General features: G+C 52.6%; 2 protein-coding genes across 8 annotated transcripts in view; one reads left to right on the top strand and one right to left on the bottom strand.

Annotated features, from left to right (window-relative positions):
• Positions 1-155: 155 nt before the first annotated feature.
• HTRA2 (HtrA serine peptidase 2) lies at positions 156-3,432 on the top strand. The gene is given in 11 exon segments (XM_035728736.1): positions 156-487; positions 490-564; positions 567-650; positions 653-719; positions 821-1,031; positions 1,123-1,317; positions 1,558-1,590; positions 1,829-1,934; positions 2,089-2,158; positions 2,853-2,948; positions 3,056-3,432. Coding segments are annotated over 11 exon segments (1,368 nt in total). The 5' UTR covers positions 156-222; the 3' UTR covers positions 3,222-3,432.
• A 127-nt stretch (positions 3,433-3,559) lies between these two features.
• Positions 3,560-12,151, bottom strand: part of LOXL3 (lysyl oxidase like 3) — a 92,350-nt gene continuing 83,758 nt past the window's right edge. For 3 of the 7 annotated variants that reach the window (XM_027620491.2, XM_027620494.2, XM_027620495.2), the window contains 10 exons: positions 6,580-6,799; positions 6,155-6,335; positions 5,861-6,015; positions 5,471-5,638; positions 5,176-5,338; positions 4,741-4,984; positions 4,533-4,648; positions 4,317-4,453; positions 4,099-4,210; positions 3,633-3,914 (listed from right to left, as the gene is read on the bottom strand). In XM_027620491.2, the coding sequence (XP_027476292.1) occupies positions 3,841-3,914; positions 4,099-4,210; positions 4,317-4,453; positions 4,533-4,648; positions 4,741-4,984; positions 5,176-5,338; positions 5,471-5,638; positions 5,861-6,015; positions 6,155-6,335; positions 6,580-6,799 (1,570 nt within the window). In that variant the 3' untranslated portion in view covers positions 3,633-3,840. Of the gene's footprint in view, positions 3,915-4,098; positions 4,211-4,316; positions 4,490-4,532; positions 4,649-4,740; positions 4,985-5,175; positions 5,339-5,470; positions 5,639-5,860; positions 6,016-6,154; positions 6,336-6,579; positions 6,800-12,151 lie in introns of those variants that run through there. The other 4 variants (XM_027620490.2, XM_027620489.2, XM_027620497.2 and 1 more) reach the window with 4 other exon arrangements.

The raw sequence follows: 12,151 nt of genomic DNA, 5'->3' as shown, positions 1-12,151 counted from the left end.
GCGGGGCCTTGGGCCACCTCATAACTCGCGTCCCCGCGGGGGACCACAACTCCCGGCATTCGCGGGGCGGGGGCGGAGTCGGCCTCCCGGAATCCTGGGTCCCGGCGTGCACTTCTGGAGGACTTCAGGTACCGGCGTGCCCCGCGTCCCTGGGTCCGCTAGCTCGCGTCCAGGGCGCCGCCTCTGTGTAGGGCGGGCGAGGAGGCAGCCGAGGCGGAGCTGATGGCTGCACTGAGGGCGGGGCGGGGTGCAGGCTGGAACCTCCGGGGATGGCGGGCTTTGGGGGGGGTTCGCTGGGGGAAGGGACCCCTGTTGACCCCTGACCTTCGGGCCTTGCTGACGTCAGGAACTCCTGACCCTCGGGCCCGAGTGACTTATGGGACCCCCAGTCTCCTGGCCCGGTTGTCTGTGGGGGTCCCTGAACCACGGACGTGTCTGACGTCGGGGACTTGGGATTCCCGAGCACGGCTGACTGCAGGGGCCCCAGATCCAGGACCCGGGAGGTCTCAGGGACCCCTGGAACCCGTCCGCGCGTATGGCTGGCGGTGGCGCTGGGCGCTGGGGGGCAGTACTATTGTTATTGTGGGGCGGGGGTCGGGGTCCCCCAGCGGTCCTCGCCTCGGTCCTTGGCTCGCCGCCCACCCTCTCCCGGAGCAGTACAACTTCATCGCAGACGTGGTGGAGAAGACAGCACCTGCTGTGGTTTATATCGAGATCTTTGGGCCGGTAAACGGTGGGGAAGAGCAGAAGGCACCCAAACCGCGGGCTGGAGGGCGGGCGAGCAGGGGTCTGAGCCTCCTTAAATCCTTGCTTTCCCCCATCCCAGGCACCCTTTCTCGGGCCGCGAAGTCCCTATCTCGAATGGCTCAGGATTCGTGGTGGCTGCCGACGGGCTCATCGTAACCAACGCTCATGTGGTGGCTGATCGGCGCCGGGTCCGTGTGAGGCTGCTTAGCGGTGACACGTATGAGGCCATGGTCACAGCTGTGGATCCCGTGGCAGACATTGCCACGCTGAGGATTCAGACCAAGGTGGGGGGTCTGGGCAGGCTGGGTCTGGTTGGGTCTGTGAATTTGCTCACATCTCCAGGTGACAGTTCTCTTGTACCCATTCTCCCCTCAGGAGCCTCTCCCCACACTACCCCTGGGACGCTCAGCCGATGTCCGGCAAGGGGAGTTTGTTGTTGCCATGGGAAGTCCCTTTGCACTGCAGAATACGATCACTTCTGGCATTGTCAGCTCTGCTCAGCGTCCAGCCAGAGACCTGGGCCTCCCCCAAACCAATGTGGAATACATCCAGACTGATGCAGCTATTGATGTGCGTTCTGACATAAGAGAAATGACAAACTAGGTTGGGGGTTGGGGGAGAGGCTGTGGGGTGCAGGCACCAACTGTGATAGATGGTGGATGAGCCTATATACAGAGGTTGGGCTGCACATATGTGGCCACTCAGGTTGGGCTGGGAAAGGAGAGAATTTGGAGAAAGTGCCTACATCCTGGTCATGCCCCCAGACATAGAGTCCCTGGATCTCTTCCATATTTTCTCCTTGTCCTGCAGTTTGGAAACTCTGGAGGTCCTCTGGTTAACCTGGTGAGTGGGACATCCTTCTTTCCAAGAATCCCTGCCCCAGGTCGGTGTGAGAAGGGCTGTGCTTCCCCTAATTCAATGATGTTTGGTCAAGCTTCTGAGCATTCTCCTGTTGGCTATCTCCCAGAATCCAAGCAGGTCTCCCCACCTCCCCAGTACTCCAAGCTACTCTTGTTCAGGTAGTCCCATCTCCTACTATGTGTCTGGGCTAGGGAACAGTGAGTGGGCTCTATCCCTGCAGGATGGGGAGGTGATTGGAGTAAATACCATGAAGGTCACAGCTGGAATCTCTTTTGCCATCCCTTCTGATCGCCTTCGAGAGTTTCTGCATCGTGGGGAAAAGAAGAGTGAGCCTGGCTTGGCCGGGGGGGATGGGGGAGATTCCTTTTAAGTGGTGGGAGGGCCATTCACTGGGCTTTGCTGGGGGGCTGTCTATTGGGAGGAAAGGGTTGGGGAAGGAAGGAGGTAGCTGGGTGAGGCTCATTTGTCTCTCTATCACAGATTCCTGGTTTGGAATCAGTGGGTCCCAGCGCCGCTACATTGGGGTGATGATGCTGACCCTGACTCCCAGGTATGAGCTTTAGGGCTAGTGACCTGTAGGACCACCAGTGTATTCAGTTGTGGGCAACTGGCACTTCTGTTGAGCTTTGTTCTCAATTTTATCTTTATCTAAGATAAGTTGCCTCATACTTGGAGCTATCAGAAGAGCTGTTCTCTCTCATGATCTTGACTTTCTCACTCCAATTCATCTTGTACGCCTGCTACCAGATTGATTGCATCCTGTTACTGCTTTGATTTAAAAACTTCAATCCATTAACCTGGTATTTAGGGGCCATTTTCTGTTTGTATCCAATTTAACCTTCCAGATCTGGCTTCTTACATGAATATATGCTGTTCCAGCCAACCTGATTTCCTACTCCCATGGTTTTATTTATGTTGTTCTTGCTTTATATAGTTAAATACCAGAACCATTCTTTTAGGCTCAGTTTAAGTTCTACTCTTTCTTTAAAGTTGCTCTTAGAATTCTAAAATGACAGTAGTGTTATTGTCTTAATACTATGTATCACTTGGAATTAGTTACCTTTTATATACATGTCCCACTTCCTAACTTCCAGAAGGCAGAAAGCCAGTTGCCTTTGTATCCAGAGTATCTAGTGCATGCCCTTGTCCATGCAGTTGTCAGTGTGCTGATGCGAGATTTGAGGTGAACGCAAGATGGGGAGAGTGCCTTGGTGTGGTTAACAGAGTGATCTCTGTCCTTTCAGCATCCTTGCTGAACTACAGCTTCGAGAACCAAGCTTTCCTGATGTTCAGCATGGTGTGCTCATCCATAAAGTCATCCTGGACTCCCCTGCACACCGGTGAGGGAGAGACTGCTTTGTGAGGTGGGGATGGGTGAGGTGTGCATGTGCCCTTGAACTGGGCTGTCTATTCCCTCCTTTCTCTCTCTGTCCGTCTTTCACCATAGGGCTGGTCTACGGCCGGGTGATGTGATCTTGGCCATTGGGGAGCAGCTGGTACAAAACGCTGAAGATATTTATGAAGCTGTTCGAACCCAATCCCAGCTGGCAGTGCGCATCCGGCGGGGACCGGAAACATTAACCTTATATGTGACCCCTGAAGTCACAGAATGAGTAGGTCAGCAGAAGTATGAGGCTCCTGCTCTGATTTCCACCTTGCTTTCCTGGCCTAGGCTCTGAGGGTACCTGGACAGAGGATTAAATGAACCAGTGGGGGGCAGGTCCCTCCAACCACCAGCACCAATCCCTGGGCTCTGAGGAATCATAAAAATGCTTTTTATATAAAATAAAATTATACCTAGCATCATGTTATAGTCAAAAATAAGGGGGGGTACTGATCTTTTCCCCCACAAAAAGGCTAGAGGTAAAGCTGTATCCCCTCTCAGCTGAGGGGAGATACTGGAGCTGACCATTCTGACCTCCCTATTCAAGAAAACCAGCTGCTGCTGTCTGTTGTTCTGGGCAGTTAATCAGGTGCTGCTCTTTGTCTTGTGCTTGGCTCAGTGCTGGGCCTGGGAGCAAAAACTCCCCACGCTTGGCCACAGATCCGGCAGCTGGCCTAGGAAGGAGGGCGATAACCTCGGCTTGACAGTCCACATCCGTAGCACACACTGGATGAGTGCGGCTGGCCTGCTGACATCAGGGGTTCCTTGGTAAGCTCCTGAGGTAATGGCAGCCTCAGACCCCCACCCTTAGGGGCCAGTGGTGGTTTGTGGAGGAGGGTGGCAGCACCTTAGACGATCTGGTTGCTGGTCTGGCCAGGGTAGCGCTCAAACCTCCGGTTGGCCTCTTCACTGAAGGCATCGCCTGCAAGGTGAATGGGCAGTTTAGGTGAGGAAACAGACCCATTGTGGGGAAGGGTGGGTGGAAGTGGAGAGGCTGGGAGATCCAGAGGTGGGTGGAAAGACACAGAACCAACTTAGGCAGACGAGAATGAAGGTCTTTCCCTCCCATCCCCCAGTCTCTCTGGGCTCCTCTTCCCACCAAATACCAATGTGGCAGTTGTGCACCCAGATGCGGTGCCCGTCGTATTTGCAGTTACATTTCATTGCATTGTTGGTGAAGTCGCTCTCTGCTACTTCAAAATTGGGGTTGATGACCACCTGTGAGTGGGAGAAAGGCAACATAACCAGTTGCAGCCCTCAAATCCAAGGGTGTCTTTAACAAACATTCCTCCCACTTGCCAGCTGGATCTCAGGCCCCCGGCACCTGCAGAATGTAGTTTCCTGGCTTCACATCTGTGATGTCAATCCATTGGCAGTCGATGTCATGCCGGTAGAGATCCCAGCAACCCACAGTAATGCCCTGCTCTCCAAAGTTGGCACACTCATACCTCTTGGAGACATCTGAGAGGGATTGGCATATGTCAGTGTGAGGCAAGGCTGTGGGATGGAGATACCGGTGTCTGTTCGAGGCCCAACTCACCTTCCTGACATTCAGTGTCTTCTAGACAGAAACTAGCTTTGTGGCCCTCAGCCACCTTGGTGCCGTTGGGGGTCAGGATATCATAGTGGGTGAAGATGTCCATGCTGTGGTAGTGCCTGTGGGGACAAGGGGACCCCTGTTGCCTTCCCTACCCCCAGTGGGCTTGCCCTATCTCCAGTGACCTTGCCCTTCTGCTTGCCCCTCTCACCCGTGACACTCATGCCACACCCAGGAATGACGCCCAGCCTTGGGCCTGAAGTCTGCTCGTCCCAGGTTGTGGATCTGGGAGGAGAACCGGAGGAGACGCCTGTGGCCATAGGGCCAGTTGGCCGAGCGGGCCGAGCGAGCCAGGCAGTTCTCTTCGGCGGCGCAGTAGAGCATGTGCAGGGGCCGGTCCTCAATGTAGGCCGTCTCCTGCACCAGGGCCGAGTGCAGCAGCAGATCTGATGCAGCTGCCCCCAGGAAGGAAACAGAGTGTGGGAGGTCAGTGCTGGGGGCGGGGGGGCAGATGGGGGTGCCTCTCCTCTCCCTGTGGAGGGGGAGAAGCTGGTTCTTCACAGGCGAGGAGTACCCCTCCAGCTTACAGCTCTCTTTTTCTCTCCAAGGGGGTGGCCCAGAGCCTCCGTTCCCTGGGTTCACTCACTCTCAGAACAGATGACTCCAGCAGTGAAGCGGGTTCCTGTTCTCTTGCAGGCAATGTGGGTGCTGTGATGAGCACATTGGTCCAGGGACAGCTCAGACCCTGTGCAGCGCACTCCACTCATCACCACCTCTGTGGTATTCCCTGAGTCCCAGTACCAGGTCTCCTGGGAACATATGTTGGTGTTTCTGTGAGCCCCACCATCCAGCTTCTTGGGCCAAGGGACTCATTTCCACAGTCCTCTGCCCCAAACACAGGCTTTGGAGGCAAAGGCCTTGGTTTCCCTCCCCTCACTCACCTGCAGGCCATGGTTGGCATAGCCCAGTCCAAGTTGCCTACAGGCCACCATGGCCTCCAGTGTCCCCCAGTCATCCCCACAGATGAGGCCCCAGCGAAGGGACCCAGGTCCCCCTATTTGCACCTCCACTCGCCCCTCATGTCGGCTGCGGCCCCCACTGAGTCGGATCTGTAGTGACACAGAATGGAAGTTCTGGGTAAGCTTTTGCAGCAGGCATGTGGCTGACGGGTGACTCAGAGGCACATAAGGGCTGGCAAGTGGGGGCATTGGATGGGAGCTGCCAGATGGTGGGGGCCTGGGACAGTGGGCTGGGAAGCTGTCAGGCTGCACATCATGACCAGGGTTGGAGAGGATGCAAGATCCTTGAACTGAACTGGAAAGAAAACTGACCTTGGTCTCTACCCCAGTGTAGGGCAGGTTGCATCGGACTCCAGCATCGTGGCTATGGGAACAGTCCTCGGCTGTGATATTCTTGTGGGGGCACTTCCAGAGGGAGGGTTCCTGTCCAGAGCATCGAACTTCACTTAAGTGGATGGCACCCATGCCTAGAGTGAGAGGTCAAAGATCAGGAGGTTATAACTGGACCTTCACTCTCTGCCTCGGGGTCTCCTTCCCAAGGAATGTACCCCCCAGGAGAGTGTGTACCTTCTCCTTCCCTCTTCCTCCCATCTTCATCCCCCTCACCCTGCCCCATGCGGGCACCACTCAGAGCCTCTCGAGCACTCCCGAAGCCCAGCTCCCGACACACCACGCTGGCTGCCTGCAGGTCCCACTTGCGGTCACAGACTGTGCCCCACGTGCTGGCCTTCAGGACTTCCACCCGGCCCTCTCCAGGGTGGGCCCCACCCTTTAGACGCACTCGGGTCTATAGAGGAGAGAGATGTGCCCAAAAGCAGTGAATGGAAACATCAGCACAGAGGGCTAAGTAGACCTGGGAGATGAATGAGATTCTGGTGGGAGGGAGGGGGTGGTCTCAGGTCTGTGGCCCACCCCCTGGAGAGAGGTTCCTCTCTGTCCTCAAAGGTCAGGGCTGTGCTTAGTCAGGGGGTGGCTAGGCTATGGGGTTCTCCACCTGGGGTGGGGAAGGTTATAGTCACTGTCTCACACACCTCCCCCTGAGGCTTCGACTGTTGATGCTTCTTCTGGCCACTGGATGCTGCGTAGAGAGGGCCTGGCACACAGCTCACCACCGCAGGGGCCCCCCCAGGGCACCTGGTGGTGTCATTGGCACGATAGAACTCCAAGGAGCAGAGGGAGAGGTGGGCCTCGGTGCCCACGCACGCCACCCCATGCAGACCAAAGGAGTGTTGCTGCCGCTGGGCCAGCAGCCTGGGGGGACAGGAGTGGGGTGCAGTCGGGTAAAACAATGCCCCTACCTCTTTGCCCACAACCCTCCTCCCCTCCATGCCTCCACCATCCCCCAACCTTTCGTGGCCATTTTATCCCTTCTTCCCCTCTTCTCTGCTGCGTTTCCCTCCATAGAGACAAAGGGAACGGGCAAGTTTCCAGGCTGAAAAAGCCCAGATTACCCAGACAGGAGGGTTTGGGGGAACCTGCAGCCAAGACCTCTCTGGGCAGGACAGCTAGTCTTTTTTTTTTTTTTTTAAAGATTTATTTATTTATTTTGAGAGAGTGAGAATGAGAGAGAGAGAGAAAGAGCACATGAGAGGGGGGAGGGTTAGAGAGAGAAGCAGGCTCCTCGCCGAGCAGGGAGCCCGATGCGGGACTCGATCCCGGGACTCCAGGATCATGACCTGAGCCGAAGGCAGTCGCTTAACCAACTGAGCCACCCAGGCGCCCCAGGACAGCTAGTCTTGACTTGCCTGACAGAAACCTTGCTCCAAATGGTTTCAGGCTGCTGGCCCTAACGGAGGCTGGGGTTGAGACTGCTGTGCCGGGCGGGGGGTGGGGGGGGTGGGGGGGGCAAGCCAGGACTGCCCGGCTGAAAGAGATGGGCAGGAAGGAGTGGCTGACACAAACAGGAAGCCTGAAGAGCCAGTGGGGGGCGCACAGCTCGCTATTACGCTGAGGCTGAGGTCTGAATCAGGGTTGGGATGTAAAGCAGTGAGTCAGTCTTGGGTCTACATGGCTTCTCCGAGGCCAGAGTCTTCCAGGCCAGAATGTGATGGGTGGGTATGAGAAGAATATACCAGAAGGTGGACAGAGGGAAGGACTGGGGCTGGCACATGTGGGAATGAAGATGTAGAAATGTAAGACAGACAACAAGTTAGAGACCACATGGCCAGAGGGGAGTGAATATGCACAACAGAATGGAATGGTAGAGATCTCTCCAGACCTGAGCTGAGCTTTAATAAGGTAGTCCATGGTTCTGCACTTTAAACGTAACAGAATGTTCCGTAGCCACCCGAGCATGAAAATGGGACTAAACTAGAGACGTTAAAACTTGGAAGCACTTGGAAGAGATGCCTTGTGAGATCGAGGGGGCTTGTTCACTGACACTAACAGAGTGAGAGATGGCAGTGGGGCACGCGATGAGAGCAGTGCCCAGGGAGAAGGGCTCGTATTGGTGAAGTGAGCCTGCGAGGCTGGCTTGGCAATGAGTTATTGTAGTAACGTGTCCATCACTTGATATCAGAGGAAGGAAGAGTTCTGACGACTTGAAGTCACTGGCTAGAGGATGCAGAGAAGAGGAAAAGTTTATAACTACAACAGACAAAGGAAACCTGGAGACTACAGAATACCTTTGGAGGCTCAGGATCAGTGGATTCTGAAGCTCAGACAGATCAGGTACTCTCCCAAAGTCCTGTGTGGCTGAACATAAAAGTCAAAGAGGCCATCACAGGAAAAAGAGATCGCTCTTTTAAACTTCCTCCTCCGCTTTCTCCACAAGGAACACAGTAAAAACAGCAGTGTGCAGTTGAGTTTGGGGTTCAGGGAAGACCAGAGCATGGCCATGCTGGGCACAGATGACCCTTAGCTAGAAGCCACTACAAGAACACCCCCAAATTCCGAGCTCCTTTGAAGCCACCCGAAGGAGGAGCTGGGGAAGGAGGGCCACCAGGGGACCACTGGGTGATCCTAGAATGTGCAGAACAGAGGAGGGGACGGAAGAAAGGGAGGGATTTTCTTCCTCTTCAGCCGCGGCTGAAGAAGCTATTGGGGAGACTTCTCACAGCAAATGGCCTTTGGAAGCCTAGTGAGAGGTAATTGCTGGGGTGGAAGCTTTCCACTCCCTTGATTTCTGAGGGAACCCATGAGAAAACTGGGGAATGGGGAACCTCATTGTGTCAACTGGGCCAGAGACACACGGACTATAATCTGATCCCATCCCTGGCAAAGGTTCCAGAGGGGACCCTGAGTCTCACCTCCAAGCTGGTAGCACGTATTTTTAAAAAACTGATCAAATAAAGGTAAGCTGGGAACATGGATCCCTTAGGCAAACTGAACTTCTTGAGGGAGAGGCAAGTGTGGCATCTGAAGGACAAAAGTGCCAGAGGATCTGCTAGAATTCACTGGGGGAAGATAAATAAGCATGTGGAAGAAGGGACTTGCAAAAATCCTGTGACAAGCATAGTTCCCCAGAAACCAACATAAGGACCAGCATCACTTTACGTTTCAGTGACTCATCTGGAAGGTGGTTTGTAACAGTTACTGCTGCTCTGCCACGTCTTGGTGGGGGCGTCCTGGACCCCTTCCTGGCCACAGCCCCATTGCTCTGACTCATCACTGCGCTCTCCCGCTCCTCACACCCAGCCTGAACTTCATTTACCTCTTGATTGATCCCCTGCCCACTGGGGGTTTGGGTTTGACTTTAAACTTGGTGATTGGTCTGAAAAAAGGAGAAAGAAGTTAGTGGAGGTAGTGGTTAGGTATGTGGCCCAGGAAGGACGCTTTATGCAGAGTGTGGGAAGGAGTAAAGTGAAGGGGGCCAGATTTTCCACTCCTACTGACTGCTGCACACCACTGAACTCCATTTTAGGGACTCAGGTTGCTCTCTGGATTCCACAACAGTGACGAGAAATCTAGTCAGTCCAGGAGGTGAGGGGAGAGGGGATAAGAGGTAAAGGGAGGAGAGAGAAGGGAATGTGGGTGAACTGGGCGGGGGGGGGATGAAGAGTAGGGGGTAGGAAGCATGCAGGCGGCTGAGGCTGGAGTCTAAGCCATTTGGGGGAAGTATAAGGGGGAGGAAGCTTCTCCTCAAGTATTTCCTCCTGGGCACTCTAAGATCAAAGCTTGCCCATCCCCACGCCTGCCTCCCCATCCCCCCCCATGGCCATTTTGCAGTTACATCCCTAATTGGTTAGTTAGCTTGGGTTCTGGGATGGACATGGATAGGCTGCCTTCCATCCATCCACCTCCTTGGGCCACAGGGGCGAGCAGGAGGTCCCGGGGCTCTTGCCCCATTACCTTCCAAGGGGCTTGGGGCGCCGGGCCGAGGTTTTGGCCGCTCGCTTCCTCAACTTTCTGCGAGGATAAGACAATAGCAGAATCAAGATCAGTCTAGAACCAGGTGGGAAAGGCTGGTGCAGCTGGGGCCGAGGGCAAATTTCTTTTCCAACACGGAAGTTGGAAAGTCAGCAGGATGTTATGACATGAGAGATATTCCCAAGGCTCAACCCTTCACAGCTGTTTGGCTTCATATGCCCATGGCCAGGCTGATGAGCAGCAGTGAGGCACCTGGACTCAGGCTGATAGCGCCCCTATACCAGCATCCACAGAAATTAGGCTGGGGCCGAGGGGTAATGAGGGCTAGGGTCAATATCAGGGTTGATCTAAACTCGAGGGGAGGGCTATGGGGAAGGGTATAAGTAGGAAGGTGTTAGGACTGTTAATATGGTCAGAATGACCAGGCAAGGAGAGAGAAGTGGCCTGGTTATAGGGAGGCTGACTGTCTTTTATTCTTGGATTCTCTCTGACTTCTGGCATTTCTAGGTTTGAGGCCTGTGGACCAGGACCAAGGCTGGTGGCTGAGGCTGGAGTCTGAGCCATTTGGGGGAAGTATAAGGGGGAAGAGGCTTCTCCTCAGCCGGGCCTACATTATACATGATAACGTCCAAGGACGTTAACTTGGTTTGACTGGGGAACATGAGGCCAGGTGGGTTAGGATGCCAGCATCCTTCCTGCCTAAATTAAATCCCATACGCTTTAGTCATTCACAAACCAAGTTCAGCCCCCAGACTTACTTCCAGAGAAATAAGTTCTAAAACTTTATTTCTTTTTAATTGGCCTAAATATGTGACCTATTTTCTTCTTCAAGAGGTTGTCTTAAGTCTAATGTCTGGAAACTGGGTCTGTTTCTCCTCTCCTTCTCCCTTTGATTTCAAAGACTTTAATTGTGCCCCCTCTCTGTCCTGTCCAACTACGTGCAGATGAGTGCAGGTTTTACCTGTCTGTCCTTATGAACTTATGGGACTCCCTGTTAGCATCTTACTTATCCTTTCTTTAAACATATTCTTACTCTGCTGTCTTCTCTTGAGGAGTCCTACCTGGACCTAATATACTGTGTGCAGATGTACGAGGATGTTAGTATGTAGATCTGAAAGAGCACTGGAGTTGCTTGGTATTTCCTGCTCTGGCTTCTTCCTGAGGAGGTATTTAGTTGGTCTTTTTATCAAAATATCCAATATGTCCAACATTCCTAGAAAAGAGTGTACAATAACTCTCAGGTCCCTTTCCTGAGACATTACTAAGAGTTAGAACCTCTCATCATACAAGTATAGTGTGAAACTTTTTCTCCAAATGTCTTTTTCTCAGATCTAAAATGAAATATATTTTGTGTTTTCTTTCAAGATTATCTTGATCCTCCGAGTACTCAGAAAGATGTAGTACTGTCTAGGAACTTAGAAGTACTTCTTCTCTTAGTTATTTATAAGGTTTTTATATTAAATATCATATGGCATACCTAGTTATATATAAAGTACAATATAGATTATATTAAGAACCTGGTGCTTGTTTAGGACCAGTACTGATATCTGTCTTTATTTACACTCCTTCATTCACAAATGTGCTTGTTTCCTCCTATCATTTGTTTCTTCAACCATCAAAATGTACCTACATCTGTGCACCCCTTCTCATTCCGTCTCTCTTCTCTAAGGCCACTCCCCCCAGTGTTTCTGAATTCCATCCCTTAGGATCTTTTCTTCTCCTCAGTTGAGAAGTCACATACAATCTCTCTTCAACTGAATCGTTTTAACATGTTCAGATCTCTCCTACACACACCCCCCCCGACAGCCTCCACCCCATATCTCCCCACTTTTTCATAGAAAACACTGTCAAGAGTCGCTCCACTTCTGTATCCTCTCTCTTACCACTCATTCCTTAACCTGCTCTTTTCTGGTTTTCCCATCACTCTGTGATAATAAAGCTAGTAGACAGTTTCAATCTTCATCTTATTTACCTCTCAGTAGCATCTGACACTGCTGTTCTCATCTTCTCTCCTTCCTTGGCTGTCCTAACACTACTAGTCTGGTTTGATTCCTAATTCTGGTTGCTCTCTCTTGGTCTTCTTCACAGGCTCCTCCTCTAGCTAGTCACTTAAATTTTTGGAGTCCTGTCTGAGGCATTCTATCATTCCATATCCTCTCTTTATATGTTCTCATTTACACCTAACCTTGTATATTCCATTGCCTTCTTGATGTTTCTATTTAGATGTCTCAAAGTTTTCTAAAATGTAATGTAGGTCCAAAAAATAAACCCATAATTCTTTCAGTAAAATCCACT

Source organism: Zalophus californianus, chromosome 8, assembly GCF_009762305.2.
Source record: "Zalophus californianus isolate mZalCal1 chromosome 8, mZalCal1.pri.v2, whole genome shotgun sequence".
NCBI lineage: Eukaryota > Metazoa > Chordata > Mammalia > Carnivora > Otariidae > Zalophus > Zalophus californianus.
Note: the sequence above shows the minus strand (reverse complement) of the source record. Positions and strands in the feature narration are given on the sequence as shown.